The 27,339-nt window shown below is 42.8% G+C and overlaps 1 protein-coding gene across 4 annotated transcripts in view; it reads right to left on the minus strand.

Annotated features, from left to right (window-relative positions):
* FLNB (filamin B) overlaps window positions 1–27,339 on the minus strand; it is a 157,934-nt gene that overhangs the window by 15,885 nt on the left and 114,710 nt on the right. The window contains exons 19-36 of one of the 4 annotated variants that reach the window (XM_069966987.1): window positions 26,416–26,533; window positions 26,020–26,282; window positions 25,280–25,877; window positions 25,013–25,186; window positions 23,648–23,810; window positions 22,022–22,182; window positions 19,795–19,962; window positions 18,855–18,944; window positions 10,483–10,606; window positions 9,863–10,019; window positions 6,680–6,869; window positions 3,138–3,385; window positions 2,877–2,948; window positions 1,884–1,986; window positions 1,653–1,793; window positions 1,167–1,295; window positions 858–1,031; window positions 87–245 (exon numbers count right to left, since the gene is read on the minus strand). In XM_069966987.1, coding sequence (XP_069823088.1) covers window positions 87–245; window positions 858–1,031; window positions 1,167–1,295; window positions 1,653–1,793; window positions 1,884–1,986; window positions 2,877–2,948; window positions 3,138–3,385; window positions 6,680–6,869; window positions 9,863–10,019; window positions 10,483–10,606; window positions 18,855–18,944; window positions 19,795–19,962; window positions 22,022–22,182; window positions 23,648–23,810; window positions 25,013–25,186; window positions 25,280–25,877; window positions 26,020–26,282; window positions 26,416–26,533 — 3,232 coding nt within the window. The remainder of the gene's footprint in view (window positions 1–86; window positions 246–857; window positions 1,032–1,166; window positions 1,296–1,652; window positions 1,794–1,883; window positions 1,987–2,876; window positions 2,949–3,137; window positions 3,386–6,679; window positions 6,870–9,862; window positions 10,020–10,482; window positions 10,607–18,854; window positions 18,945–19,794; window positions 19,963–22,021; window positions 22,183–23,647; window positions 23,811–25,012; window positions 25,187–25,279; window positions 25,878–26,019; window positions 26,283–26,415; window positions 26,534–27,339) is intronic. The other 3 variants (XM_069966984.1, XM_069966985.1, XM_069966986.1) reach the window with 3 other exon arrangements.

Raw genomic sequence — 27,339 nt, forward strand, 5'->3', positions numbered from 1 at the left:
CTAGTGCCGCTAGGCTAAATAAAAAACACATCAGAATTTTGTGTATGAATTGATTAATAATAATATTGCATGCATTTCGTGCTCACCAATGTGGTTATTGGGAAGTCTCTTCAGTAGACAAGGCTCATCGTGTCCAGATGGGGCCTTAATGCTGGCAGTCAGTAGGCTGAGATCGGTCTCATTGATGTCCAACAAGAAGTCAGCCGTGGACCCCAGCTTGACTTGGGAACGTCTCCTGCTGTCATCTAAAAGCAGAACAGATGACATCACATCCGATCACATTAGGCACATTACACAGGGCACGCATGTCCATTAATTGCAATACATGTTCTCAGCTTCCACTGCCCAGTCTCTGGGATTAATGGACAACAAGATGCCTTCTGGGTTCTGGGAATAATTTGCATATTACTAACATATTTTTTTCTTTGAAGATTGCTATAATTATAGAATTAGCATAAAGCAAAGTATAATATATGTTTCTGATAAAATTGAATTCAGAGGTAAACCATAAAAAAATAAAAACAACAGCTCAAGGGGTTGTATGAGTTAATATAGGGGGTTCCCTGACACTTTTTAAATGGTCCCCCATTTACCCAACGTAGGTCTCTATTTCAGATCTATAGATAAGGGCTTGCTGGATGAAATAGCACAGACCTCTGCTGTACTCCATTCAGCTGCATTCCATTATAAAATGTATACTGAATTGTATATTTTTATTTAATATGGGACCTTCTGTATGACAGATGCCACTAAGTGTCATCCATCATAGGTATATGTCAGAGGCACAGGCTCTTCTTAATGCAGTCTGAACAGACACTGCCACCCACTATGGGACTGACAGTAATAAAAATCTTTACCAGTGATTTTAGCAATAAATGGGCTTCCGGCAATGTGTATATCGTTGTATTTAACCAGGATGCTGTAATCTCCAGGTAGGGTGGGCAGGTAGGTGACGCTGCAAGTACCATCCTTGTTATCAATGCAGCTTATTTCAGCTTTTGAGGGGCCCTCAATTGCCAGGTCGAGACCACCTAATCCAGATTAGAAACAAGTAAATCAATCTAATCATCAAAAACAAACACAAGAGCATAGAACAACTAGGACAATAAGGCATATGAAATATGAGTAGATGAAATATGGATAGATTGTGCCATGGAAAGCTGTACCTTCTCCTGCATCCTCAGTGACTATGGTGAATGTGGCTGGCTTGTTTGCGACCCCATAACTGAGCCCTGGTCCGTACGCCGAGACGCTTCCAGTGTTGGGATAATTGACATAGAATTGTAAGGGGCTCTCTAAAATACAGCAATGAACAATAGAATAAGTAACATGAAAAGAACAAAAGCAATAAAATATGTGATAAACTTAATTCTGCAGTCATACATGAGTGAAATTTGACATTGTTACCACTAGATGGCAGCAATACTATTTTTCTGCAGAGAGTGAGCAGCCCTGCAGTAAGATGGGGGGTAAGAAGCCCCCCCCCCCATAGAGGTCTACCATAAATTATTGTTTTAAGTATGGCTGATCCTACCTAAAGCACAATACAAATTCTGTGAATATTGTTCCAAAACCTTATTAATATGTCTGACCTAAGCGCTCTGGCATGCTCAGCATACTATATACACTACAGCTTTCCAGCCTTGCTATACCTGGAATATGGGTTCCATTACATTTGATATGTAACTCGTGAAGCCCAGTCTCTGTAGGGACATAACGCACGGACACAGTTCCATCCTTATTGTCGACAATATCTGCAGGTGCAGTCTTCCCCGAGGGCATGATGACATCACCTAGAGAGCAGAATATGTTTAGTGGATGCCCTGTTCAGGGTTATATTTTATGTATGGCTATTAAAACACAATTACATGTATTATACTCACCTGTTATCTCTCCGGTTCTTACAGCAAATGGGATGACTAAATCGAAAGGCTTAAATCCCATGCCATTCATAGAGCCAACTGGGGCATAGGCAGACTCTGACACCTGGAATGAGAAGATGGTGTGAAGTCTAGAAACCTGTGCCTGGAAAAAGAGCTGGTGATCCTGCAAATGGACTTGAGTGATAGAAGAACTAATCAATGTATAGGTCAAAGGAGGTGTCCTTAGTGGATAACCCTCCTCTACATATTATGTCTCCCTATACAATATGGGAGATGCAGCTTATCTTCATGTATGGAGAAGAGCCAATGCACACTACAATGGTGAGGCCATGAGTTATAGTTCTAGGATTCTATACTGTAAGTGAATAAGGAGTCTCAGGATGAACACCTGAACACCTTAACACCTTCCTCCCAGGTAGAGTGGAAGTGTGGGACATCACACAGCCTCTTAGAATAGCTTTAGCTCTAGCAATATCCACACCGATTGTCAATTTGCAAAATCACCACCAGGTAAGAAACTGAAGATATGGATTGCAAAATAAAGATCAAAACTCCTGAAACAGGTAAAATCTGTAAAAGAAAATGATTTAGACAAATCTGAGCAAGCAGCGTGGAGAATGACATAACAGCGGTCACGTGGTGGCGTCATCAACTCGGGGGTTTAGTGATCAGGATTTTCAGGAACATAAAACGCAAAATAAATAAAAAACAATAAAAAAGGTGAAATGAAAAAGGGAAATGCATCGTGCAAGAAGGAAAAAAATAGTCTTCAAATCTTGGGGGTCAATAGTAATATAAAAGTGATTGGTGGTGATTGTTCTTTAGCTTGAAAGGCAAAACATGTCATGATGCAATAATAAAGAAACAAGGAAATGATCAACGTGGCCGAGAGTGGCTCAAGCAGTCCCAAGAAGCGGCAATGTCAATTTCTGTCATGGAACAAACATGGAAGGAGAGTGGATTGGTTATATGGATATGAATATATATATATACCAAGGGTTCATAGCCTGGGGGTAAGGCACTAACAGTCTGCTGCTGAGCCACTACTGGGACTTCATCTGTAGCCTGAGGTGGTGGAACAAAAAGGTCAAAACACACTTTATTACCAAACAAGTAAAACAGTCGGTTTGGTCAAGAAGGGGAACACCAACAAGAACAGGGTACAAGTATTCAGTGTGTACAAACACGAAGGCATCACTTGGTACATGAGGGTGGTACCTATCACGTTACAAATAGTATACTTCACTCACTTACCATAACAGTGAAGGGGCTGTTAGGGATGTCCACTCCACCAAAGCGGACATGGATAACGTAGGGCCCGGTTTTAGCAGTGGTGTAAAAGATGTCATAGGTTCCATCTTCGTTCTCAATGACATCTGCTTCCGATTCTAGACCATCTGGGTCAAGTATGCTACAAGTCACCTTTCCTTTTCCAGCAGTCGTGGCATCAACCACAAAGCCAACCTCTTCACCGGTCTTCACAGCAGGTTGGATTCCCGGCCCTGGTAATACAGGAAGCCATAGGTCAATACATTTTACAAACTTACTTGAGGATTTGAATGGGGACAAATGGAGATCTGCATTCACCAGCATCTAATGTATCTACTTCTATGAAGAGCGAAGAGATACTGCAGCACTAGTTTTGTTTGTATCCACGAGCATGCTAGAAGAATTGACACTTTTTGCATGACTGGATGAGTGCCGCAGCATCTCTTTGCTCTTCATAGAAATTGTACCAGTTGTTATATATCCACAGCTATCCACACACTATCCATTTAGCGTCCAGGTGTTCGGAGTGAACCACCTTTTAAATACCTGCTCGTACACAGGGCAGTGCCGAGGGGATTTTCCTTGCAAGGCTCTAATATAGCGGGTATAGACACTTATTCCTATACAAGTAAAGCCCTGTAAGTAGGTGGCCTACACCTAAACTACTGTATAGAGTGATGATTTTATTCTAGTTTGCTGCTTCTGGAAAAGATTAAAGGGGTTATCCAGCATTAGAAAACATAGCCACTTCCAAAGACAGCACCAGTCTTGCCTCCAGTTCAGGTGTGGGTTGCAAATAAAGGAGAACTCCAGCAAAAATCATAATTTTCTAAGAGGCAAGGGGAAAATGTATTAAACAATCGCTACTTACCCCCCCCCCCCCCCCCCGTGCATCTGCAATGTTGTGTCATAGGCTTTGAGATCCCTGTCGGAATCCCTGTGCGTCTGCAATGCTGCGTCATAGGCTCTGAGATCCCTGTCGGAATCCCTGTGCGTCTGCAATGCTGCGTCATAGGCTCTGTGACCGCTGCCGGAATTCATCCCCTGTCCCCCCCTGCGTTGTGATATTGGGGGGGGGGGTTCTTGGTATTGAGCAAGCAATCCATCGGCCAAGTTGCACCATCCCATCAGAAGGAGATCCATGACTCCGCAAGAGTCCCAGAGGGCTGCAGAGGCACGGGAAGGGGTACCTACAGCTTGTTTATTATGTCCCTCCCTGAAAATTTTGACTTCTGCTTTAAGCTCCATTCACTTCAATGGAACAGAGTTGCAAAATCACACACAAACAAGAGTCTCTGGAAGAAAGTGGCCGTGTTTTTCTAACGCTGGATAATGAGGAAAGGAGGCACAGTGGCAACTTGAATTTACACTGGCTTTCCTCAGAAAGACTAAAATCTTAAGAAAAAAGGGTTAGAACTTCTTAGATCTTGTACATTGGGATAACACAGACTTGTTTTTCCCACTCAGTCGGTGTCTGTTGTTTAACTAATTTCTCAGGAAATCTCATGTAGTGATGGGAAATGAAAACTTCAGAGACGCAATCCATCAGGTTGTGTTTTCTCAGCCTATTGAGTGACTGTATGTGACCAAACCTTAGAGGAATGCAGAACAAGGAGACTGCAAGGAAGGGAACAGGTACGGCTCAAATAACCACATATTAACAGGGATACAAGGGATTTTATATTATAAAAAAAAAAAGCAGCGAGTGGTGAAAACAGAAGAGAACTACAAGATAGAATTGCACTCCATCGGATTCAACAAAAGAGAAGAATTTCAAAGTAAAGGAAACCTGATTCACGGCACCCACTTAACATCTCTATTTCCAGGCCGGGCAATGGTTTCAGTTACAGGAGGGATTAGAAGCTTTTCATCCCCCCCCCCCAAAAAAAAAAAAAAAAAAACACTGAATATTGTCTATTTGCTCCATGTTTTCCTGTTTTTTTTTTTCCCCAGATAAACTGAATGTTTTTTTCCTGCAAAAATGTTATGTCACTGATGGCTAATGGGAGCCCTGCTCGCACCCATGCGCATTTCCGCCAGTCTCATAGACTCCATTCTATGGTCGGGCAAATTTGTCCATCTGCCAAAAGAATTGACATGTCAATTCTTTCAGTTATTGGCATAATCCGCCTGTGCATAGAATGGAGTCTATGGCACAGGCGGAGATGCGCGCAGCTGCGAGCAGGGGTGAGCGTCGGAATCCGCGGGAACTTCTCTGCATGGATTCCTCAGTGTGAACCTACCCTTAGATGGAAGGTCAGAGAGGAGAATGTTGCAGTAGTCCAAGTAGGAGAAAATGAGAGCTAAACCAGCAGTTTTGTCAAGACAGAGTTCAGAAAGAAAATGGATTTGAGGTGAAGACGGCAGGAGGTGGTCAGGGTCTAAGGTGGATTCAAAGGTGACCCCAAAGCTGCGGGCATGGGGGACAGAGAGCAGCCATTGATTGTGATGATTAGTTCCAATTTGTCCATGTTGAGCTTTAGAAAGCGGTAGGAGAAGGAAGATATAGCCGATAGACACTCTGGAACCCTGGATAATTGCAGACCTTGTAGTAGCAGGGGCTTCAAATGAATATGTGACTGAAGCTTAAACTTTTGCTGTTCGGCCCAGGGCACAGTCTCTTTGACAACCTCCATATGATACACTGTTAGAGCTGCTCTCTTAAAGCTGACAATGCAGTGGTGCAGGTGATTTGCTAATAACCTCATGTTATTGTATTTTTATATATTCAGGTTATACCAGTTTTACAGGTCCTGTATTGATGCATTTTTGGCAGTACAGGTTACACTAGTAGGAGAGCAGATGCTGTATTCAAAGTCAGGCCTATCTGCCACACTGCGGCCTACTGCAATAAGAAATTAGAATAGAACTTTTATGTCACTATAGGGATCATGTATGGAACTTCCTCATGCCTGGGATGTTTCCACGGCCACCAGAAGCTGCTACTGCACACGGCCTGTCTGTAATAGGAACATTTAAAGCAAATCTCTACCCCTTCCCCCAAAACCACTGGTCCCATTCTGTAGGTTAAGAGAATCCATAGCTGGTGGCAGGATCTGTTTACCTCCTGATGCCAGTATTGCAGGAATAAATAGCTTTTATTTAGGTGCACAGGGTCAAGGAGGTGGGGTGTAGAGAATCTCTCTCACCAGTATTGCAGCTTTTTCCAGCAACACCAGCATCAAAAGGCAAATGAACCTCAGCACCAGGCATGCATTCACTCAAACTATATACCGATAAGAGTTGTTGTGTCCGGGGGGGGGGCGGGGGGGAATCACAGTTTCGCTGTAAAAAAAAATCCCCCCCAGCCCCCTTAGGAGAACGTTTGGAGGTTTTCAGGACCCGGTTTCTAATGTCTATAAAGTGTATAGAGGCTAGCACAGAGACTAGTCTACATTCACAAGCAGGCATAGACTTTGCGGAGAGATATCAGGCAAAAAATTTTATTTTTTTTTCCCCATCTATCTATCATTCACTTTCAATCTGAACAATCCCTTTAAGGTGAGGGTTCTTTGTTAGGATTATACCTGCGGCTGTGCACTTGCTGGCATCTCCTGAGGGCATTGCTCTAACTCGGTATGGAGAAAAAGGTATGTCATCGCCTCCGTATTTTACAGCAACCTGATAGCGTCCGGTTTTATCAGGAACGTAGGATACAGCATATGTTCCATCCTTGTTGTCTTGAATTTGAGCCTTCTTTGGTTTACCTTCCTGGTCCTGACATTAAAAAAAGGATAAAAACTAAATAAATTAAAAAACACAAACCTTCCAAAGTCAAATACCATCAGCATTGTGAGCAGCTAAAGAAACACAATCCAAATCACAATATTCTTACACTAAAATAAACATCAATGAAAATTACAGCTCCCTTGGAAGCCAAAGAGCCATCATCTTCAGTTACAAGAGCGTGTTTTGAGGATTTGCCCAGAGCGTAGTCTTTGTCCATCTACATGGATTTCTCAGAATATCCCCTAGGCTGTAAGTTTTCCTTTAATTCCTAAACAAACAGCAATGTTTCTCATTACTCGTGATTTACACATAGTAACTAACAAGAGGGAATAGCATTAAATCCCCAACATCCTGCGATGGCCGACGCTCAGGACTAGCGGAAACGTCCAGCTATCCCCGCCACTTCTTTTATACCGAAAATAGGCTTTAAAATGTGGTGACAAAAAGGTGCGTTCATATTTATAGAAGGAAATTTAGAAGGTATGATTTTCCACATGCAGTCAAAATAGATATTGAATTCCTTTAACCCCCCATCAGAGACACAAGTATGAGGCTGAAACACAATCCAATATCCTGGATCTTTTTGTTTTAAATGAAAATCTATAAAGAAATCTATAAAGTGGCTTAAACCTTGTCTGTGCATGACCTCCTAATGTCTGCATAGATATAGAGAGCAAACATTACATTCATTCTAGTCATGTGTTAAAAAAAAAAAACAAAAAAAAAGTTCTCTGGGCATTCCCTAAATGTGAAGTGCCCATCTTGGGCTCTCTGCAGCCTTCACTGCATTTGCTGCACCAAGTACAGGATGTTCATGCACCACCATGATTGTAAACATATGTAGATTTCAATTGGCTTCTGCATCATGTATTGAGCACTGTCAGCAGTTTGGAGAAGTCATAAGACTCTCTTTTAGGGTGCCTTCACACATACCGGATCTGCAGCGGATTTCACGCTGCGAGTTTGCAGCGAAATACGCTGCGGGTCCTGGTATAATGAAGGCCTATGGGGTTACATACCCGCAGCGGAATATTAATTCTGCTGCAGATATGTGACCTGGCCCCTTTAACCCCCAGCCGCCCGCAGCCCCGGCCTGGAGCATACATTGCCGTGCACTGATTGACTGATGAGGAGCAAGCGGAGCCGGGAGCTTCACACAGCCGCGGCGCCAAGCAGGTAATGTATGCCCCGGACCGGGGGCAGCCCTGGAGCATACCATCACCTGCTCCAGGCTCCTGCTTGCTTCGGAGCCTCCCAGCGGTCAGCGGCGGAGCAGCGCGCTGATTGGCTGACCGCCGGGAGGCTCCAAAGCAAGCAGGAGCCTCTAACAGGTGATATTTGCTCGTCAGGGTAAATATTTTTGCAAATACATTCATACAGCAAACTTGTCTTTCCCAATATGCTGCTCTCTCTTCTATTGTATATAACTACTGCGACCACCGCCCTGCTCTAAAAGCAGTGGTGTGGCTTGTGGTATATACAGTATACATATAGTATAGTATTTATAGTATATAGCCGAGAGGTCTGTATTTTAAATGTTCTTCCCTTTTCTTGTGGCTTGCACTCCTCCCTTGTAAGACCCATGTGACCCAAATCAGCAGGAACCACCTGTGCACATATGGTAAGTACCTCCTCTTTCCCCTATTCTACCTGCTGGTGCATTGGTTGGTAGTAACACCTTGTTCACACTGGTGTTGATTGTCGGCCACCTTCTCCGCCAGCGGCGCCTGCAGGGTGTGTGCGGGGAGTGGGAGCACCATGGGGTTTGGTCCTGTGACAGTGGGGTTGCAGGGCCATTCTGTGACCCCCCTTCCCTGTTGGCGTTTGTTTTGCGGGGTTGGTAGTCGCTGACCGGCACATTGTTTTAGTGTAGGGACTCGTGCGCCAGAAGACCTGCACGCGGTACATGAGGCAATATGGTTTGTTCAAATTATATACTAACATTCTGGCGTTGCTTTTTAGATGTAGGCGAGAGGCCTTATTGTAAACCATGGGTGTGAGGTGCAGCAGCTCCTCTTTCTCTAGGTCTGAATATAGCATACATATTTAGATATATTATACAGTATATTTACACACTCTATTAATCTACATTACATTTACATATTTTTCAGTCCGGCCACTGCTTTTAGAGCAGAACTGTGGTCATTAACCCTAACAATGGGCTGTCAACAAGGGGATTAAAAAGCTGTATATCTAGGAGAAGGAGGCAAGTTTGTTAAAAGAATATATTTAATTTTATGAGCCCTATGAGTTTAAAGTGAATGCACCATCAGGTACATCGCTTTAAGTTTTTTACATGAATAGATCAGTGCTGACGTGGGGTTGCCAGGGTCCTTTTTTTAAAAAAAAAATTGTCGCTGGGTTACCACGCAGGGCGCCGGTCGGTTTCTGGGCACCACCCCTGCATGAAGCACTGGGGGCAGGCCCACTGGCACTGGAATCAATGGAGCTGCGTCACAGAGGGGAGGGCCGGGCCCAGTGCTTCATGCCAGGTCAGTGCCCAGGAATAGACCATTGCAGGAACTGGTTAAAAAAAAAAGGACCACAGCACCAGCATCCCTGCGTCAGTGCTGATCCATTCATATAAAAAACTTAAAGCGATGTACCTGATGGTTGTTCACTTTAACTTTATTAGTTGAGATGGGAATACTCATATAAAACAATACACTCATGTGCGTGGATCCTGCAGGCCATTATCTATGACGAGATTCCAAATACAATTGGGAAGAAAAGAAAAATGACAAGAATTTAATTCTTTAAATCTCCTGAGCATATTTTATTATTGGCTTTTTATTATTATTACTTTTTGTCTATGGGAAAATAGATATATGGCTTAAATCATATTTCTAAATGGGAAAAATGAACATCCCATTGGAATAATACAAGACGTTTGAAGACAATGAATAGATCTCAGTTTCTTTGAAAAGTGTGGGAACACCACAAATATATTCTGAGAACTAAAAAGCTATAAAAAGACTTACGGTTATCTGAACGGAGAGATCTCCTAATCCGGCATCCTTCGCATTCACCGCAAAGTCTACGGGGAGACTGGCAGGGACCCCCTGAGAGCTGAGGCCCGGGCCGTTGGCTGTCACTTTGCTGGGATCATATGTAGGAAGAACTTTGACTTTGAAGGGACTAAAAAAAAAATAAACAACAATTTATCAAGTTAGCTATGTCGCCCCTGTAAATCAGCAAAGCTTATTTCACAACAGCTGGAGTGCAAGAGAAAGGAAAAGAAACTGATTTAGAGGTCCCTATAGACTTCTGGTATTAAATTTTAAATGTGAAAAAAAAACCTTATTACCAGAATGGCTTTTTCCAATCTAATAATTACAGTATGTAAAGGGGTTCTCCATTACGGACATTTCCCATTTATTAGCTTGGCACCATGACAGTAAGCAGATGAAAATGTAAACATTTCAGGTGCCATATATTAAATCTAGTGTCCTCTTATGCGGCAAAGAGGTTTTTGGGTTTCCTATTGCAACAGAGCCAGGTATACCTGCAATCCCCCTTTTGTCCCTATTAAAGGGGTATCTGGTTTGGGCAGGTCCCCTAAGGTCAAGACCTAGCATAACATACATTCAACCAAACTTACCTTCGGGGAATCTCCTCATCTCCATACTGGACGGACACAGTGTATGGACCTTCAACACTAGGTGTGTAGGCCACAGTATGTGTCCCATCTCCATTATCTGTTATATCCACCGGCTCCACAACCCCTAAGGAGTAAGAGAAGGTATGAATATCTAGACATAACTCCACAGTCAGCCAGAGGTTTGCAGTAAGTCACTCTTGAAGTATCATACATTATATGTCAATGTTTAAGTTGCTACCAACTATACTGGTGACGCCAACAGGGAAATAATTTTGCTTTGTCACTTGCTAAAGAGATGACAGATCCTAATTTGGTCTTTTTGGACATAGGTTCTGTAGTTTACATTAAATATTGCTAAATGAACGGAGCTCATGTAGTGCTATGAACTAGAATATACTCAAAGAGGTAAAATTTGGCCCTGAAAAAGTGTCCATGGTGGCAAAGAAAGGGGGCCCATTGTTTGCCAACACATGCTTATTGCACACATGCCATATAAGCTGCAAACATATGTAGATTCCTGATATAGGTTAGTTTTACATTGTTCCCTATAATGAACTTTGGTCATTAAACCCATGGATGGGTCAAGACTCATGGATGTATTATGGGTGGAAAAACACACCCATAATACACTCACATGGAACTGGTCATGAACTGATCACTTTAGGATTTATAGATTTACCATATTTCCTCTAACAGCATTGGTGTCTAAGATGCTTTGAAAGGGGGGCAACACAAAGTTCTGTCAGAATACATCATTTATTGGCCCTATTTTTTTTTTAGATTATTCTAGTAGGGGTTCCCTGAAAATGGATATTTTTTAGTGGTTCCCCATAATAAGGTAGGCAAAAACTAAGCTCAACTCTTTTACCCATATTTATAGTAAACTATATATTTACCCTTCATGAGATTATTGTAATGTTCCAGGAGATTATGAAAAATAATAAATTTTTAAACCTTTTTAAGAAAAAAAAGAGTTTGTTTGTTTTTATACTTCTGTAGATGACTGATTGCTATGGACTACTGAGTGTTTAAATTTTAATATAAAGACAAAAAAGAATGATATAATATATAGGAATAATATAAAATAGAACTGATTGAAATGTATCTTTTCTAAAAAAAAAAAAAAAGGTATGGAAATGGGAACCACTGGGAAAAGACAGATGTAGCAGAGTGGAATTGGCCATTTTGCGCCAGCCATTGTATCATCCTCTTGTTTGTGGGTTGTACTTGGAAAGTCATTATGACAGCTGTGCAGCGTGGTGCCGACACAGAGATACAATCAGCTCTGCTACATCTGGGAATACAGAGAAGTCAGAACACAGTTCATGCAGAACTGCAGAGTCAGGCTTTGTCTTTACAATAGTCTATAAAGACAATATATATATTTATTTATTAATAATACCAGGACAGACATGGGGTTACACATAGTCTTTGTCTCCCAGGGAGTGCAGTCCTTGGTATTATTAGAAAGCATTTTCAGTATGTACAGAACATTTACAATGTATTAAGATCACCAAAAGATCCGTCATTGGAGAGAGTCCATGAAGCCCAGAGCCATATCATACATGATTCTGAATGACACAGCGAGTTATCCGAGAAACATGCCCCAACCATATGAAGAAAGCCAACACCAAGATTGGAGAAGGTTGCAGCATGCACACACATACTTTAAGGCCAGACACCATCTTTACTGTTAAAATGACACATGTAATGATAGTACTCGAATATATGTGCAGGGAACTTTGTATGAACACTACATTTCCAGTAGAGAGGCCAAAGAAAATAGCCACTGTATTTGTCAATGACAAATCCCTTAAAGGGAATCCGTCAGCTCCCAGGCAGTACCTAAGGTGTTTACAGTGTGCTGTAGCTGGCAGCCCCCAGTGAGCATAGTGCCTTTTTGGTAATTTTCCGTGCAGCGGATTATGTACAATCCTATGTCTCCTATTGTCACAGAGCTATTGTTCGTGCCACACTTGTCATGCATCCTCCTCCCTCTTCATGAATAATCAATGCTGCCCGGCCTCCTGCTCGCTCAGCTGTCAGATTGCAGATCAGTCCTCTGTAGGCAGGTTATCTCTGAAAGAATCTCTCCTCCCTAATGTGTTGGAGCTGTGGTCTAGGGGTAACTCACTTGTCTAGAGACCTGCCAGCAGTTCATTCTCTGGTTTGAATGCCCTGATGGAAATTAAATAGATGTCTTTTTTTTTTCCTTCTCATTATTGTATGATTTTTAAGGCTATGTTCACACAAAGTATTTTTGCTCAGTATTTTGCAACCAAAACCGGAAGTGGATTGAGAACAAAGAAAGGCTATGTTCTCACACTGTTGAAATTGAGCAGATGGCCGTCATTTAATGGCAAATATCAGACGTTGTTTAAAAAAAACAGTAATTATTTGCCATTAAATGACAGCCATCCACTCAATTTCAACAGTGTGTGAACATAGCCTTTCAGTGTTTACAATCCACTTCTGGTTTTGGTTGCAAAATACTGACCAAAATACTGAGCAAAAATACTGTGTGTGTGTGTGTGTGTGTGTGTGTGTGTGTGTGTGTGTGTGTGAAAATAGCCTTAAAAATGATACAATAATGAGGGTTAAAAAAAGACATCTATTTAATTTCTATCAGGGGATTCGAACCAGAGAATGAACTGCTGGCAGGTCTCCAGACAGGTGAGTTACCCCTAGACCACAGCTCCAACACATTAGGGAGGAGAAATTCTTTCAAACATAAGCTGCCTACAGAGGACTGATCTGCAATCTAACAGCTGAGCGAGCAGGAGGCCGGGCAGCATTGATTATTCATGAAGAGGGAGGAGGATGCATGACAAGTGTGGCACGAACAACTGCTCTGTGACAGTAGGAGACATAAGATCATACATAACATGCTGCACGGAAAATTACCAAAAAGGCACCATCCTTACTGGGGGCTGCCAGCTACAGCACACTGTCGGGAGCTGACGGATTCCCTTTAAACAAATCAGATACTAGTTGTTACACACGAGAGAATATATATGTTAGTAAAACCTTTTTCTAACATCCACCTAGTCACAGGCTTAAGGATTGCTTTACTACAAGGAATCAAATAATAAAACAAGAAGAAGAAGAAGAAAAAAAAAGCCTAATGTCTTCCAGTACTTATCAGCTGCTGTATGTCCTGGAGGAAATCCTGTTGTTCTTTCGAATCTGGTGCTCTCTGCTGCCTCCTCAGTCTGTGTCAGGAATTGCCCAGTGCAGGAGTAAAGGCTCAGAGCAAGGTCTTTCTGATCTACACAGTTCCTAACAAAGACAGAGGTGGCAGCAGAGAGCACTGTGTTGGATTGGAAGAAACTACAGGACTTCCTCATTGGGTAGATCACATTGCCCAGTTTGCGAGGTCTTTTTGGTGCATATAAAATAATACAATTGGCAAATCAATTTTCCTTCTTTGCTAAGGTCATGTTCCCACATTTCAATGAACATACGTGGTAAACCCACACGCCTGTGCAACCATCAATGTGGAAATCAGAGAGATATGGGGCGTAGTATGGCTCTATAGATATATGGAGGCTGTATTACAGATCCGCCCTTAGCTTGTACAGAGCTATTTTACAGATTGTATTGAGTATGACGGCAAGTTCTATTTGGACTGCAGAACTACTATATTTTAAATCTGTAAGATAACAAGAATAGAAATGGTCAATACATAGTAGAGCTATCATCTACTTATCCAGCCAAATGTAGGTATAGCGAATCATTGCCTTGTGTTTGTCTAGCTACAGAAGTGGCTGTTGTGTAACAGTGGCGGTCACTCATGAAACATGGTTAGGCCAGGACTGGAGGGCCCGCGGAATTGTAGAAACCCCAATTATAAAGTGACCCATAAATTGTGACATGGTAATAACATAAAAGCACATGGAGTGCCGAGTGGATTCACAATAGTACCACAGCATCAGTCTATATCCCCCAGTGATAGCAGAAGTTTCTATTCACTTCCCAGTCTTGTATTCTTGTTAAATCTGGTGCACAAGGACCCGATTGTTCCATGTTCAGTCCAGCAATCATTGCTATAGTACGTGTTAGCTGACACCATTCAAGAGGAGAGCCTGCTCCATCTCAGGTGTGTTCCCACGGGGTCTGTAACACAAGCTCCTACACAGAGTAGAAACTATTGATGTTCATCAGGCAGAATAGCCGACAGTCCAAAGACTTGCATACATCTAATTATAAAGAGGGGGGGAACTATATACCATTGACTTACTCTGTGTCTAGCGTAGTCCGCGCACAATACACTATATGGTGCCAAAAAATACTAAAGGAAATTGCATCAAATGTAAAGAGTGTAAAAAGTTGTTTAAGGCTCCCTTCACACGTCCGGAAAATCCACCCGGATTTCTTATCAGGAAATCCGGACAGATTTCCGGACCCATAGGATTACATTAGACACAGACACCCTTCCATAGAGAAGTCTATGGGAGCGCCGGAGCTCTGGGCGCTTTCCTGATGCTCATCAGGAAAGCGTCCACACCTCCGGATGGCCTGGGAGAGCGCCCCCCGCCTTAACCGTAAACCGTCACACCCCCCTTCCCGGTCGCCGTCCTCGTGGACCGATCAGCCGCCTGGACTCCACCCCAGTACCACCCCACCCCTCCCTGGTAATGCCACTGCACGCTGGGAATCCGCAACACCCCCCCCCCCCCGGTAATGCAGGTGCCCGCCGGGACTCCGCACAAGGCCATGCCAGGCCATGATGGGAGTTTTAGCTTTGCAACCTGTTGCTTTCCCTGTTACAGAACTACAACCCCTATTATGCCCTATTGGCAGTTCATAATGGGAGATGTAGTTCTGCAACAGATTAGAGGATGACACAGTATAGGAGGGGGGAGGCTGAGGCACAGTAGAACTACATCTCCCATCATGGTTTGTGTGGTAATATGCAAGAATACATCACATAATGGGAGTTGTAGTTCTGCAACAGATAAGAGGATGACATGTGGCATGAGGGGGACGCAGTGGCAGGTTACACGAGGGGGACGCAGTGGCAGGTTACACGAGGGGGACGCAGTGGCAGGTTACACGAGGGGGACGCAGTGGCAGGTTACACGAGGGGGACGCAGTGGCAGGTTACACGAGGGGGACGCAGTGGCAGGTTACACGAGGGGGACGCAGTGACAGGTTACACGAGGGGGACGCAGTGGCAGGTTACACGAGGGGGACGCAGTGGCAGGGTACACGAGGGGGACGCAGTGGCAGGGTACACGAGGGGGACGCAGTGGCAGGGTACACGAGGGGGACGCAGTGGCAGGGTACACGAGGGGGACGCAGTGGCAGGGTACACGAGGGGGACGCAGTGGCAGGGTACACGAGGGGGACGCAGTGGCAGGGTACACGAGGGGGACGCAGTGGCAGGGTACACGAGGGGGACGCAGTGGCAGGGTACACGAGGGGGACGCAGTGGCAGGGTACACGAGGGGGACGCAGTGGCAGGGTACACGAGGGGGACGCAGTGGCAGGGTACACGAGGGGGACGCAGTGGCAGGGTACACGAGGGGGACGCAGTGGCAGGGTACACGAGGGGGACGCAGTGGCAGGGTACACGAGGGGGGCGCAGTGGCAGGGTACACGAGGGGGACGCAGTGGCAGGGTACACGAGGGGGACGCAGTGGCAGGGTACACGAGGGGGGACGCAGTGGCAGGGTACACGAGGGGGGACGCAGTGGCAGGGTACACGAGGGGGGACGCAGTGGCAGGGTACACGAGGGGCGATGTGGGTACTTGTGATGTATGTTGGCATACTAGATCATATTGAAATCACTTTTTTTTTCTTCTCCATCAGGAAATCCTGATGGCTTTTCCTGATGGTTTCCTGATGGTTTACTGAGGGCAAAAACGGATTACTGTCAGGAAATCCTGATACTTTCCTGATGCCTTTTGAGGCCTCCTGATCAGGATTTCCTGACAGTAAAAACTGACACGGACGTGTGAAGGGGGCCTAAATTAGAAATGTCTATATTCATGTTTACCCCACTAATATCAATGGAATCCAACCTAAGGGTAAATTCACATGGCGGATCCGCCGGGAGTCTCACGCACGAAATCCGCAGCTAATCCGCAATACATGTATTAATAGTAATAAGAATAATACGTGTATTGCGGATTAGCTGCGGATTCCGTGCGTGAGACTCCTGGCGGATCCGCCTGTGTGAATTTATCCTTACTGTATAAAGGGCACATTACATTATCTTGTGACAATGGCATCTGTCAGTCAGTTCTTGAGGTGTTGGGGCCTAATGGCATCTGTCAGTCAGTTCTTGAAGTGTTGGGGCCTTCTTACATGAGGTGAATATCGGCCAAACAGGCCCTGTTTAATAGGGTTAGCGATTGGCCAATGAAAGAGCAAACACTCCTTCGTCAGTAGATCAGACCATTTAGATGTGCTGAAAAATCAGCGGCTGTTGGTAACACATATTCCCATAATTATTAGCCAATGGCTGATTGCCAGAAAGGGCAGCACAAACAATGCAGCCATTGTTTGATCACTCCTTGTGAAGGCTCTGTAAGCAAGTGCCAATCGATGCATATTTAATCAGTGCATTAGGACCAGCAGTGACAAGGACCAGTTATGTTTTCAGTTGCATCATCTGGGTTGCCATCAGTTCCTTATGCGTTGCTTACTTGGATAAAAAAATGGAACCAGGATGCACTATGGGAAGACAACACACTGATGGGGCCAGGCTGATGCCCTGTGGCATGTTCTCCTAGAAAAAAACTTAGGTTTTGGCATTAGCAGGTTAGGCTGGGTTCACACTACGTTTTTGCAAACCGTTTTTTTGCTAAAACGGATGAACAACGGATGGAAAAAATGGATGCAACTGTTGACTTCCCTTTTTTTTTTTTTTTTTTTTAAAACATCCGTTTTTTTTTTACAGAAAAAACGTGGTCGACCACGTTTTTGTGTCAGTAAAAAAAACGGATCCGCTTTGATCCGTTTTTTTTTTTGTTTGTTTTTTACAATGTAAGTTAATAGAAGAACAGATGCACACACTTGCATCCGTTTTTTCCATCTGTTTTTCATCTGTGTTTTTGCAAAAAACGGACTGCAAAAACGTAGTGTGAACCCAGCCTTAGTTTGACATGTACCACCTACCTAAACTATTCCCAAATGGCAGCGGCCTCTTTCACACTGAAATAATACACCCTGCCACATAGCCAGAATTGTTCAGGAACAGTTGGTGAAAAAACTGTTCAATGTGTTGACTTTGTTGTTAAAGTTTCCCAGATCTCATTCTGACTAAGTAACAAAGGGAGGTTGGTAGAAAAGTCTAATCCACTGAAGGCCAGCCATGCAAAGATACTACAAGGTAAGGTAATGTGAAGTCTAGGTCCTTGGTGGGTCAAAGCTGTTAGGGCAACATGAGGACCTAGACTATATTAGGCAGGAAGGTTTATATGGCCAACTGGTCGATAGATCTAAGGCAAAATTGCACAAAAACTTGCGACACTTTAACTAATGCATCCAATTCATACAGCTTAGTAACCCCCCCAAAGTACCCACCCATCTGGCGATTCCCTGAATGATTTGAAAGACCGTAAAACCTTGATCTCTCAGGAGGATTTAAATAGCGTGTAAATACTTATAAAATCATGGCACCCCAAGCTATTACATCATGATATTAGAAACAATATTTTGGGGATAGCAACAGGTCCACAAAAACGTCTGCCTCCACAATAGAATATTTTTATAATATCTAACAATCTTATATAGGCTCAGTATTATTAAACAGAAACAAGTTAAAAGGGAAACTATCAGCAAGTTAGAAGTACCTGACCTGCTAATATGTCCCTATTGCACACAGAGCACTGAGGATTTACTTTCATCCTCGGTGCGGTTTCTGCAATACTAAAAGTTTAATCCATATGCAAATAAGTCATTTTTGGTGCCCTGGGAGTGGGACTACTGCCCCCAGTGCATCAGTCTCTGCTACTAAGTATCAGCAGAGCAGACCAGCCGCCGGGGCGGATCAGTGCACTGGGGGTGGCAGCCACCAAAACAAAATATTTGCATAGGGATAAAACTCTAGTAAGAAACCTACCTTCATCCTCAGCTCCCTGTGCGCTATAGGGAGATTTATCCTTCTGATAATTTCCCTTTAAATAACCGATACATAGAATTGTGACCTGCACAATCTTGAGTGTTAACAGCCGGTAACAGACTAGGGAACCAACAGCTTAATTTATGATAAATCATAATCTCCACCAGTGAATATTGGAAGATTTAAAGTGACATAAACCCCAATCATTGTTCATCTAATAAGGAGGAACCAGAGACAGACCACAAATCAATACCGATCAATATTCCACCTGTTCCTGGAGCAGATGACAAAAGTCCAAACCTTTCTCGTTTGGTTCTCCTTTGAAGTCACCTTTAAAGAAATTTGAAATGCGTCTCAAGGGGCTCCGCCTCAATGAGTCTGTCTCATTAACTAGAAATAAATAGTTATCGCCACCTATTAGCAAAATGTTAGAATTCATGATGGGCACGAACATACAATGAGCCAGAGCCAAAAACAACAAATAACAGAAGTCTACTTTGGCTGAAACTTTCTAGACTAGACTGTTAAATAATGTCAGTAGATTGCTCGATATCAAACTTCTTATTGGATTGTAGTAACACTTATGTCCTTTAGAGGTGGTGATGCTATAGAGCTTCTAATTGTTGATTAGAAACCAAACTCTCCAGTAAATGCAATAACCATTCATATGCATTGGATCAATCTGTAATTTACTTAGTTCCTACATTTTCCAGGTATCAGCATATACTACTGAGGGTAAGGGCAGAAGGAATGTTGGTGTTGGGGTATTTGCTGAAAATAAAGTATATGACTTCTGAAGACTATAGCAATGTCTCAACATAGATTATTATTATTTTGCAGGGTACTTAAAGCATTCAATCTACAAGGGAGGCAGGATATTACAGAGCTGGTGAGCAGCAGGAGTTAGCAGGTGCACAGTATAGAGATGTCTGTGTCTAACGCAAGTGGTTTTAACAAAGAATATTTTGTAAAAATTATAAGGACTTTCAGCCCATTGGATATTACATTTAATGTTCAAAGACTAGTCTTCTAAAAATAAGAACGGTACACCGAAAAGGGTAAAATAAAAATTAAGATGCTAATAGATATCAAAATCCGCATGTCAAGATCTGCATAATAAAAAAAAAAGTAAAAAATAAAATAAAATAAAAAAATCAACATATCTTGCACTGTAGTGAGTTGTGAATTTTACCTCTACAAATCTAAGAATATTTTAAGAAGTGAGTTTGGCATCCCTTACCTCTTGGTCCAGTTACTGCAACACCTAGAGGAGCAATTCCAGCTTTGCTTGTATCCACCGTAAACTGCTGTGGAATTTTAGCCCGTACAGCATTTCCAAGTCCGATGCCGGATACTTTAACCTTGCTGGGGTCTACTACGTCTTTTACAGGGACCTTGAATGGGCTGCCTGCAAAATAAGGGAGATAGAGACTCAGATGGGAAGAACCAGATGACTACCACATTCCCTCTCACTTAGAAGACAACATAAAATGTCTGGGGTAATAATGTAGTCTAACGTCTAGATGGCCCTTAATGGGGATTAAATAGAGATTAGTAAGCAAGTCATCTGCACTGAAAGGCACTCAACCTACTGAATGAGCATTTGTTAGTTTTAACAAGTTCTAAGTTATTTAACCTCTCGGTCAGTCAACCATACAAAAAAGGTTAAATAGGCAGCAGCATTGGCCCATGTAGGTTCAAGTGCACTATTATAATACCTTAATAGGGATCCCTGCTCAACGCTCCATGCTCAAGATAGGTCACCGTTTTTAGGTCCAAAGGTCTGAGTCCACCCACCCCGCGTCAGACACCCGAAAGCGGCTGTGAACTGGGCACCGGAGCGCCGCGATGCGGGACCCGCCGCTGGAACTGGGGAGGTGAGCGGACGTCTTTTCCCTCAGCCACCTCATCCCCGGTCCCAGCGCAAAAGTGCCCCCACGCTGGAGTACCCCTTTAAAAGTATACGGCAAAAATCCAATGATTTTACTGCATATCAGAGTACAATGTGCGATGTTTCGACTAGTGTTGGTCTTTATCAAGCACATATGCTTGATAAAGATTAACAGTGCTCAAAACATCGCACGTTGTACTTGGATTTGCAATAAAATAGGATTTTGGCTGTATACTTGGATGCTGTTGGACTTCCTTGTACTCATATGTCATAGACACATGTCTATGACCTAGGGATCCCTTGATTGGTTGTGATTTGGGTGCCGAGACCCCCACTGGTCTCTAAAATATAGCTAGTGCCCAGCTAAATGCTTCTGTACCAATTAGACCCATAGACTTTTCAAAGAATCTGTCTCATATAACCAGGGCCGTATTAACAACTGCTGCTGCCCCAGGCACTAAGCGTGAAGATGCCCCATCTTGGGGAGTGGTTTATGGATTTTAACTGCTTAAAACCAACAATTTTCCATTGAATCAATGATTAGAGCAGTCTGCATATTGTCTGAAGGAATTCTCACCACAGAATTGGTAGATTGGTAGGTAATAGCTCCAGGCATCACATTTACCACTGCAACACCAGACCTGACCGATACCGCCATACTGTGACTGGATAACACCACCATACCAGACCTAAACAATACTGACGTACTGTGACCGGATAACACTGCCATACCAGACCTGAATAATTCCACCAAAGTTTTTTCCTTCCCCCTGCTCCCTGGTACTGCCCCCCAGAAAGATGCTGCCCTGGGCACCACACTACAGGTGCCTAATGGTAAATACGACCCTGCCTGTAACGAGTAAGAGATGGGGAGAGACATATGCTTAGCTGAGCTTCTTCCTGCTCCTTCTAGCAATCAGTAAGGGATCTGAGCACCAAGACCCCGACAAACTAAAAAGTTTGGGATGTCTCTAACACGTCAAAAAGCTTTTTTTTTTTAAATAACAGTGATGCGTCAACTTTTAGCAGGGGATTTCAGCACTATAACCTAAAAACAGACGTCTGACCCCCATAAAGTTATAGCATAAGAGAAGTCCTGAATGTTCATCCAAAAAGCAGCATGGTGCTAAATAGTGGACATCGGCTTTGGGTACTCACATACCTGCACATGAAGCTGAAACTAAGGGATAGGATTTAATACTCGTGGGAGTATTTGCTATTGGGATACCATGTAACTTCACCCTCTCCACACCACTAATGTATCCTTTCTGAACTACTATAAAACTGGTAAAAGACATTTAATTACACAGTAAGAGGAAAACCGCAGACAGCACATAAAGGAGTTAGCTCATGCTGTCACTGGTCCATTTATAAATGGAACAGGCTGGATAAGAAATTACTGCAATAAATATATGTATACAATAAAATGTGAGTGCAGCATAGACCACAGACAGTGCTGTTTATTAGGTTAATACAGCAATAGTCGTAATTTAGACATGGAAATAATCCTTCTCCTATTCATAAAAGAAAAAGCAAGCCAAATAAAGCAAAGGGCAGAACCTCCAAGTCACAGTACCTGGAATATGTTCTCCATCATATGTGATATTAACGTCGTATTCTCCTGGAGAGTAAGGAATATATTCTACACTGCAGCTTCCATCCTTATTGTCCTTACAAGACATTTTGGATTCGGAGGGACCCTCGACGGTTATTCCCAGACCGCCGATTCCAGCGCCTCTGTAACAAGACATTGAGAATTGATCAGAACATTAGGTTACCCTGAATACTTATTACTAGGTCCAGTATACAACACAAAGTTCATGTACAGTTTAATGGCCTATTGTTCCAATAGAACAACATTATGGTGATGTCCAGTACACTAGATGATTGAATTATTGGATATTATTTAGACATTTATGTAGTTGGGTTCACATTTAAAAATAGGACAACCACAGAAATATATAAGTAACCACATAAACAAGGGTAGTTAAATTTAAATTAACTAAAAGAGGATATTAGTACACAAAATCCTGTCTATTTGGACCTTAAAGGGAATGTCCAGGCTAAAGCAAAATGTATCATAAAGCTGGGGGCTGTATTAAAATAGTAAACATGCTATACTCACCTCATTCCCACACAGCTGCCGCACTGATGCTTTGGTTCTCAGTTGGCTACTACTTCCTCGGGGATGTGTGCTGTCTCAACCCCACAGGACCTTCAGGCTCAGCCAATCAGTGAACACAAAAGATTCCCACCTTAAGTGAATGACCAAGCAAGTTCTGTGGTGACAGGATAGCATACAAACCAGAAATAGAAGAGACCAGTGGAGGACCTTGAATGTTAATGTGGCAGCTTCAGGAAACGGGAGGAGATTATAGCATGTTAATATTGTTATACAACCTCCCACAAATGTTGCTTTTTGCCTGGACAAGCCCTTTAAAAATTCTATCCAAATCAGTACCTACATTAGAGTTTTGATCTGTGACTACAGTTAACCTATTGATCTCTCTCATAATACTGATGGCATAGCAAAAGCCAGGGAGGTAAGTATGTGTTTGTGTATGTTGTAAACCTCCCTCATTTGTTTAATCAAAACACATTGCATCGCACATGTCTATGTATGGACATTATTTTTACCTATAGATGTTAAAGGAAGCCTGTCCCCCGGCTGCCGGAGTGAAGTCCCTTATACTTACTCCTTCCTCGATGTGCCGGTCCCTGTCCCGCTGTCAAGAAATCCCTGTCGGAGGCCGTGTGAGCGCTCACCAGAGATGAGTCCGACGCCCATACAGAATGACTGCTCTAGTCATTCTCTATGGGCGTAGGACTCATCTCTGGTGAGCATACGCACGGCTTCCGATGGGGATTTCTCGGCAGCAGGAAGGGGTCCGGGACAAGGACTTCGAGAGGTGGATAAGTATAAGGGGCTCCAGTTGGAGTTTATGCTTCAAGGTTGCTACAACAGCCTTTTGTTTTGGACCTTAGTGCCAAGCTATTAACTCCACAGTCAGCTCAGCTCAAAGTGGGGTTGTCTTCTGCTGGATCTTTGGGTCTATGTTTTGCCAAAGCTTGGGCCCACCAGAGGACCGTGGGATACTGATGGACAACGCTAACCCTGAGAAAGTGTTTGCATAATGTAGTCATAAGCAATAGCTATTTATTACTAACAGGTTTTTGGGTAACATTATCAATGATTCCTCACCGTGTTATAACAGAAAAGGCATTTGGTTTGTTTGTCAGCGCCTCCTGGAGTCCCGGACCTTCGGCCTTAACACGTGAAGGGAAACAACCTTCCTTCACTCCAACTTTAAATGGACTTCTAGGTACAGGCTCATCATCATAGGTGACATTCACTGTATGGGCACCTAGAGAACAGATTATTATTATAGGTTAGCAAATCGGTAGCCATATTTAGTATTATAGAGCCCCACTGGACTAGAGGTAACAGCCTGTCCTCCAATCTATGACTCCACATCCTGATCCTAATCATTTTTCTGTTTTGGTTTCAGATTTCACAGACTTTTTACTTCAGCAACCGCAAAATAGAAATGGGATTAAAACATATTGCGGTCTGGGGTTAGTGCACCGGCAGTAAAACAAACACAAACCACTTTTTCTATTTGCTCAGTCCTCAGGCAGCTGGAGAGTAATCAGATATGGTGTCTGTATACTTTACATTTTTTCTTCATGATGTTCGCTGTCATCTCTGACTCCAGAGACTGTTTAGCTGTAAATCCATATATGAACTTTACAGAAAGTGATACACCCCCAATCTTTTCCTATTGACTGGACTGGCATTCGATTTGTTAGTGCCCTGTACAGTACCTTCTATGGATGAGGTAATGTATTGTGTCCAAATAGTGAAAATATATTAGGCCCAGATTTATTAAAGGGTGTAAAATAGACAAGGGTGTAAACTGCCCACAGCAACCAATCACAGCTCAGCTTCTATTTTACCAGAGCAGAAATCTTAGCTGGGATTGTCGGATCCTAAATAGAACCTGGATTCATCACGAAGGACAACTACTGCTCCAGTCTGTAGAGCTCCAGGCATCTTGGGCACAACACTACTACAAACGAAGGTGTTGGTGGCTGGCTGTCAATGACTTTGTGCCTTGAAATGGTTTGGTCAGAGACAGTGTATGTAATTAAGGGGCGCATCTGTGTCTGAATGGTAGACATGAAAATGGTGGTAGCTGCTTGTGCTTGCAGACGGATCAAACAATCCTCTCTACTGGTGATCTGTTTGGACTGTGTTTGCCTGCCCTGACGTGACCACTGCTCCGCAAATGGACATGCACATGTACAGGAATGTCCAGCAGTGGACAATCTCTCACCTGGAGGTACAATACCCTAAAGAAGCCTCTAAGAACCCATTTATAAATGCAGCACAGAAATTTACTTCCTGTGGCAAAACCCAGTATCTGAGTATTTCAGCAATTGGACATTTTCTATCTGGGTACAATATCGTTTTTTTGTCCATAATGTATGATTCTGCCAATGCTTAAACATAGCTATATACCACTAACTCACAAAGTTTTAGAAGTAAAACCTTGGCCACATTTACCTTTTTCAAAAGGCGTGTACTCAACCTCATAAGTCCCATCATCATTATCTTTAACTTGGCATTCAGTGGATGCTCCAGATGGGTTGGAGATCTTGGTTTTTATATGATTCCCTCCAGTTTTAGTCAGGGATCTGGCATCCACCGTGAAATTGCTTGTAGCTTCCCTAAATACTCCTGTGCAATGAGTAATATTAATACAGTAGGGTTAAATCTTAAAATTGTTCCAAAATTAAATGTTCCACCATAACGTTTATTGCATTGTCTTACCATCCGCTTCAACTCCGGGTCCAAACACTTTGATTTTACTTGTATCCACTGAAGGGTCAACCTTAACCCTTGCTGGAAACTTTGGCACTTGCACTCCTCCATACTTCATAGCCAATGTATACATGCCAGCAAACATTGGAACATAGGTGACAGCATGAGTTCCATCACTGTTATCCTGAATGTAGACCTCAGCTTTGGAGCCAGAATCAGACACTGCCTCCATAGTGAGTACTCCAGGACCTGCTTGTGAGCAGTCTACATGAATCAAGCTAGCCTCCCCTACTTTACCATGTTCCATTCCAGGACCAGTGGCGATGACTTTCGTAGGATCATAGGGCATTTCAATGTCAGCTTGGAATGGAGACCCTGGAATATGAGTCTCTTCAAAGAGAATGTTAACAAAGTACTCTCCAGGTGTAGTTGGTAGATAGGACACTGAGCAGGTGCCGTCACCATTGTCAGAACATTCAATTTTGGCTTCACAAGGTCCTTCTACAGTTAAGCCCAGACCTCCAGTGCCTGCTCCTTTAGTGTCAATGGTGAACTCGGCAGGTGTTCCAACAAGCCCTCCTTTCAAGCCTGGTCCATAAGCTTTAACCTAGGGAATTAAAACATTGGTACATAAGTATTTTTTTCAAACTAGTATATAATCTAGGTTTACTACAGATAAAAGGAAACTTTAAACAATAAATAAATAAATATAGGAAAAAAGACAAGTTAAGATAAAGACTCAACTTCACCTTTGTGGGATCAGGAGGTAAGGTGGCTTCCACATTGTAAGGACTTCCAGGTATTGGGTTCCCATCATAGTTTACCTCCACATTGTACACTCCTTCTTCCTTGGGGATATACTTTACGGAGCTGCATTCTTTGCCGGTAACAGGCTCCACCAAACAAGGAACGGATTTCCTGCTGGGGCTAGTAATTTTCACATCCACTTTTCCTTGACCACCAGCACCCTTTGTGTCCACTGTGAACTCCTGGTCTTTACCAACTTCCACTCCTTCAGGAAGAAAGCCATAGCACCTTTAACAGGATGTTACCCCAATATCTCAACATAACACTATACAGGAAGCAAGTACATATACAAGTACATTATACATGTTATATAAGAAATACTATTCTGTGCTACTTACTACTATCTAGTCCATTGATCTTTATCTTGCTCAAGTCTAAAGGAGCAGCAACCCCCACAGTGAATGGGCTTTTAGGAATAGGATCACCTCCATAATTCACATCTACTTTCATTTTGCCCTAGAAAACAAAGTTTTTTAAAATAATTTTGATTATCACAATTTTTTCTTTTATTTTATTTACAGCAAAAAATACAATTAGCATTAATTTCACAGCTGAACATAAAGTTTTAGACTTTTTTGCCAAACAGTATGGAACTGTGTGTTCTTATTGGTTTCACAATAATATATTTATAGTACCTCCATCACAAATTGTATAAAACTTCCCAAAAAGACCCCTTTCCATCTGTGACTGTGACTAATTACCCTCCCATTATGATGTTGGGGACCAAGAATGAGAGAGAGCCATACTAGGGACTAGAAAAGAGACAAGAGATATATTGAGAAACAAGAATGTGATGGGGTCCAACCTAGGGACCAGAAATGAAATGATGAGCCATGTTGGCCACTAAGAATGAGAGGGGGGTTCAGGAGTGACATAGGGAGTAGTGATGGAAACTAGTAATGAGATTGGGAGCAATGCTGAAGAGCATAAAGAGAAGGAGTACCATGCTCAGGATCAGTAAGTTGTCATTTAATAAAAGACATAATTTTTGATCCCTTACATCATGGTTTGTGCCCATTGTATGCTGACTTCAATAATCATTAACCAGCATTCTGTATACTTCATAGTACTATTAGAATATATAGACATTGTAAAGATCATCCAATGACTGGTAGCCCACCCTATCAATCACACTCCATATGACCTGCCTTTTATTCAACTAGATTAAATGATAGGGCCACCCACTATTCCCCAAGTGATATCTGATGATCCATCAGTGGTTTCAGCAGATCGACCAGTAATGATCAATGGGCTTATTTCCT

This window comes from Dendropsophus ebraccatus, chromosome 4, assembly GCF_027789765.1.
Source record: "Dendropsophus ebraccatus isolate aDenEbr1 chromosome 4, aDenEbr1.pat, whole genome shotgun sequence".
NCBI classification, from domain to species: Eukaryota; Metazoa; Chordata; class Amphibia; order Anura; family Hylidae; genus Dendropsophus; species Dendropsophus ebraccatus.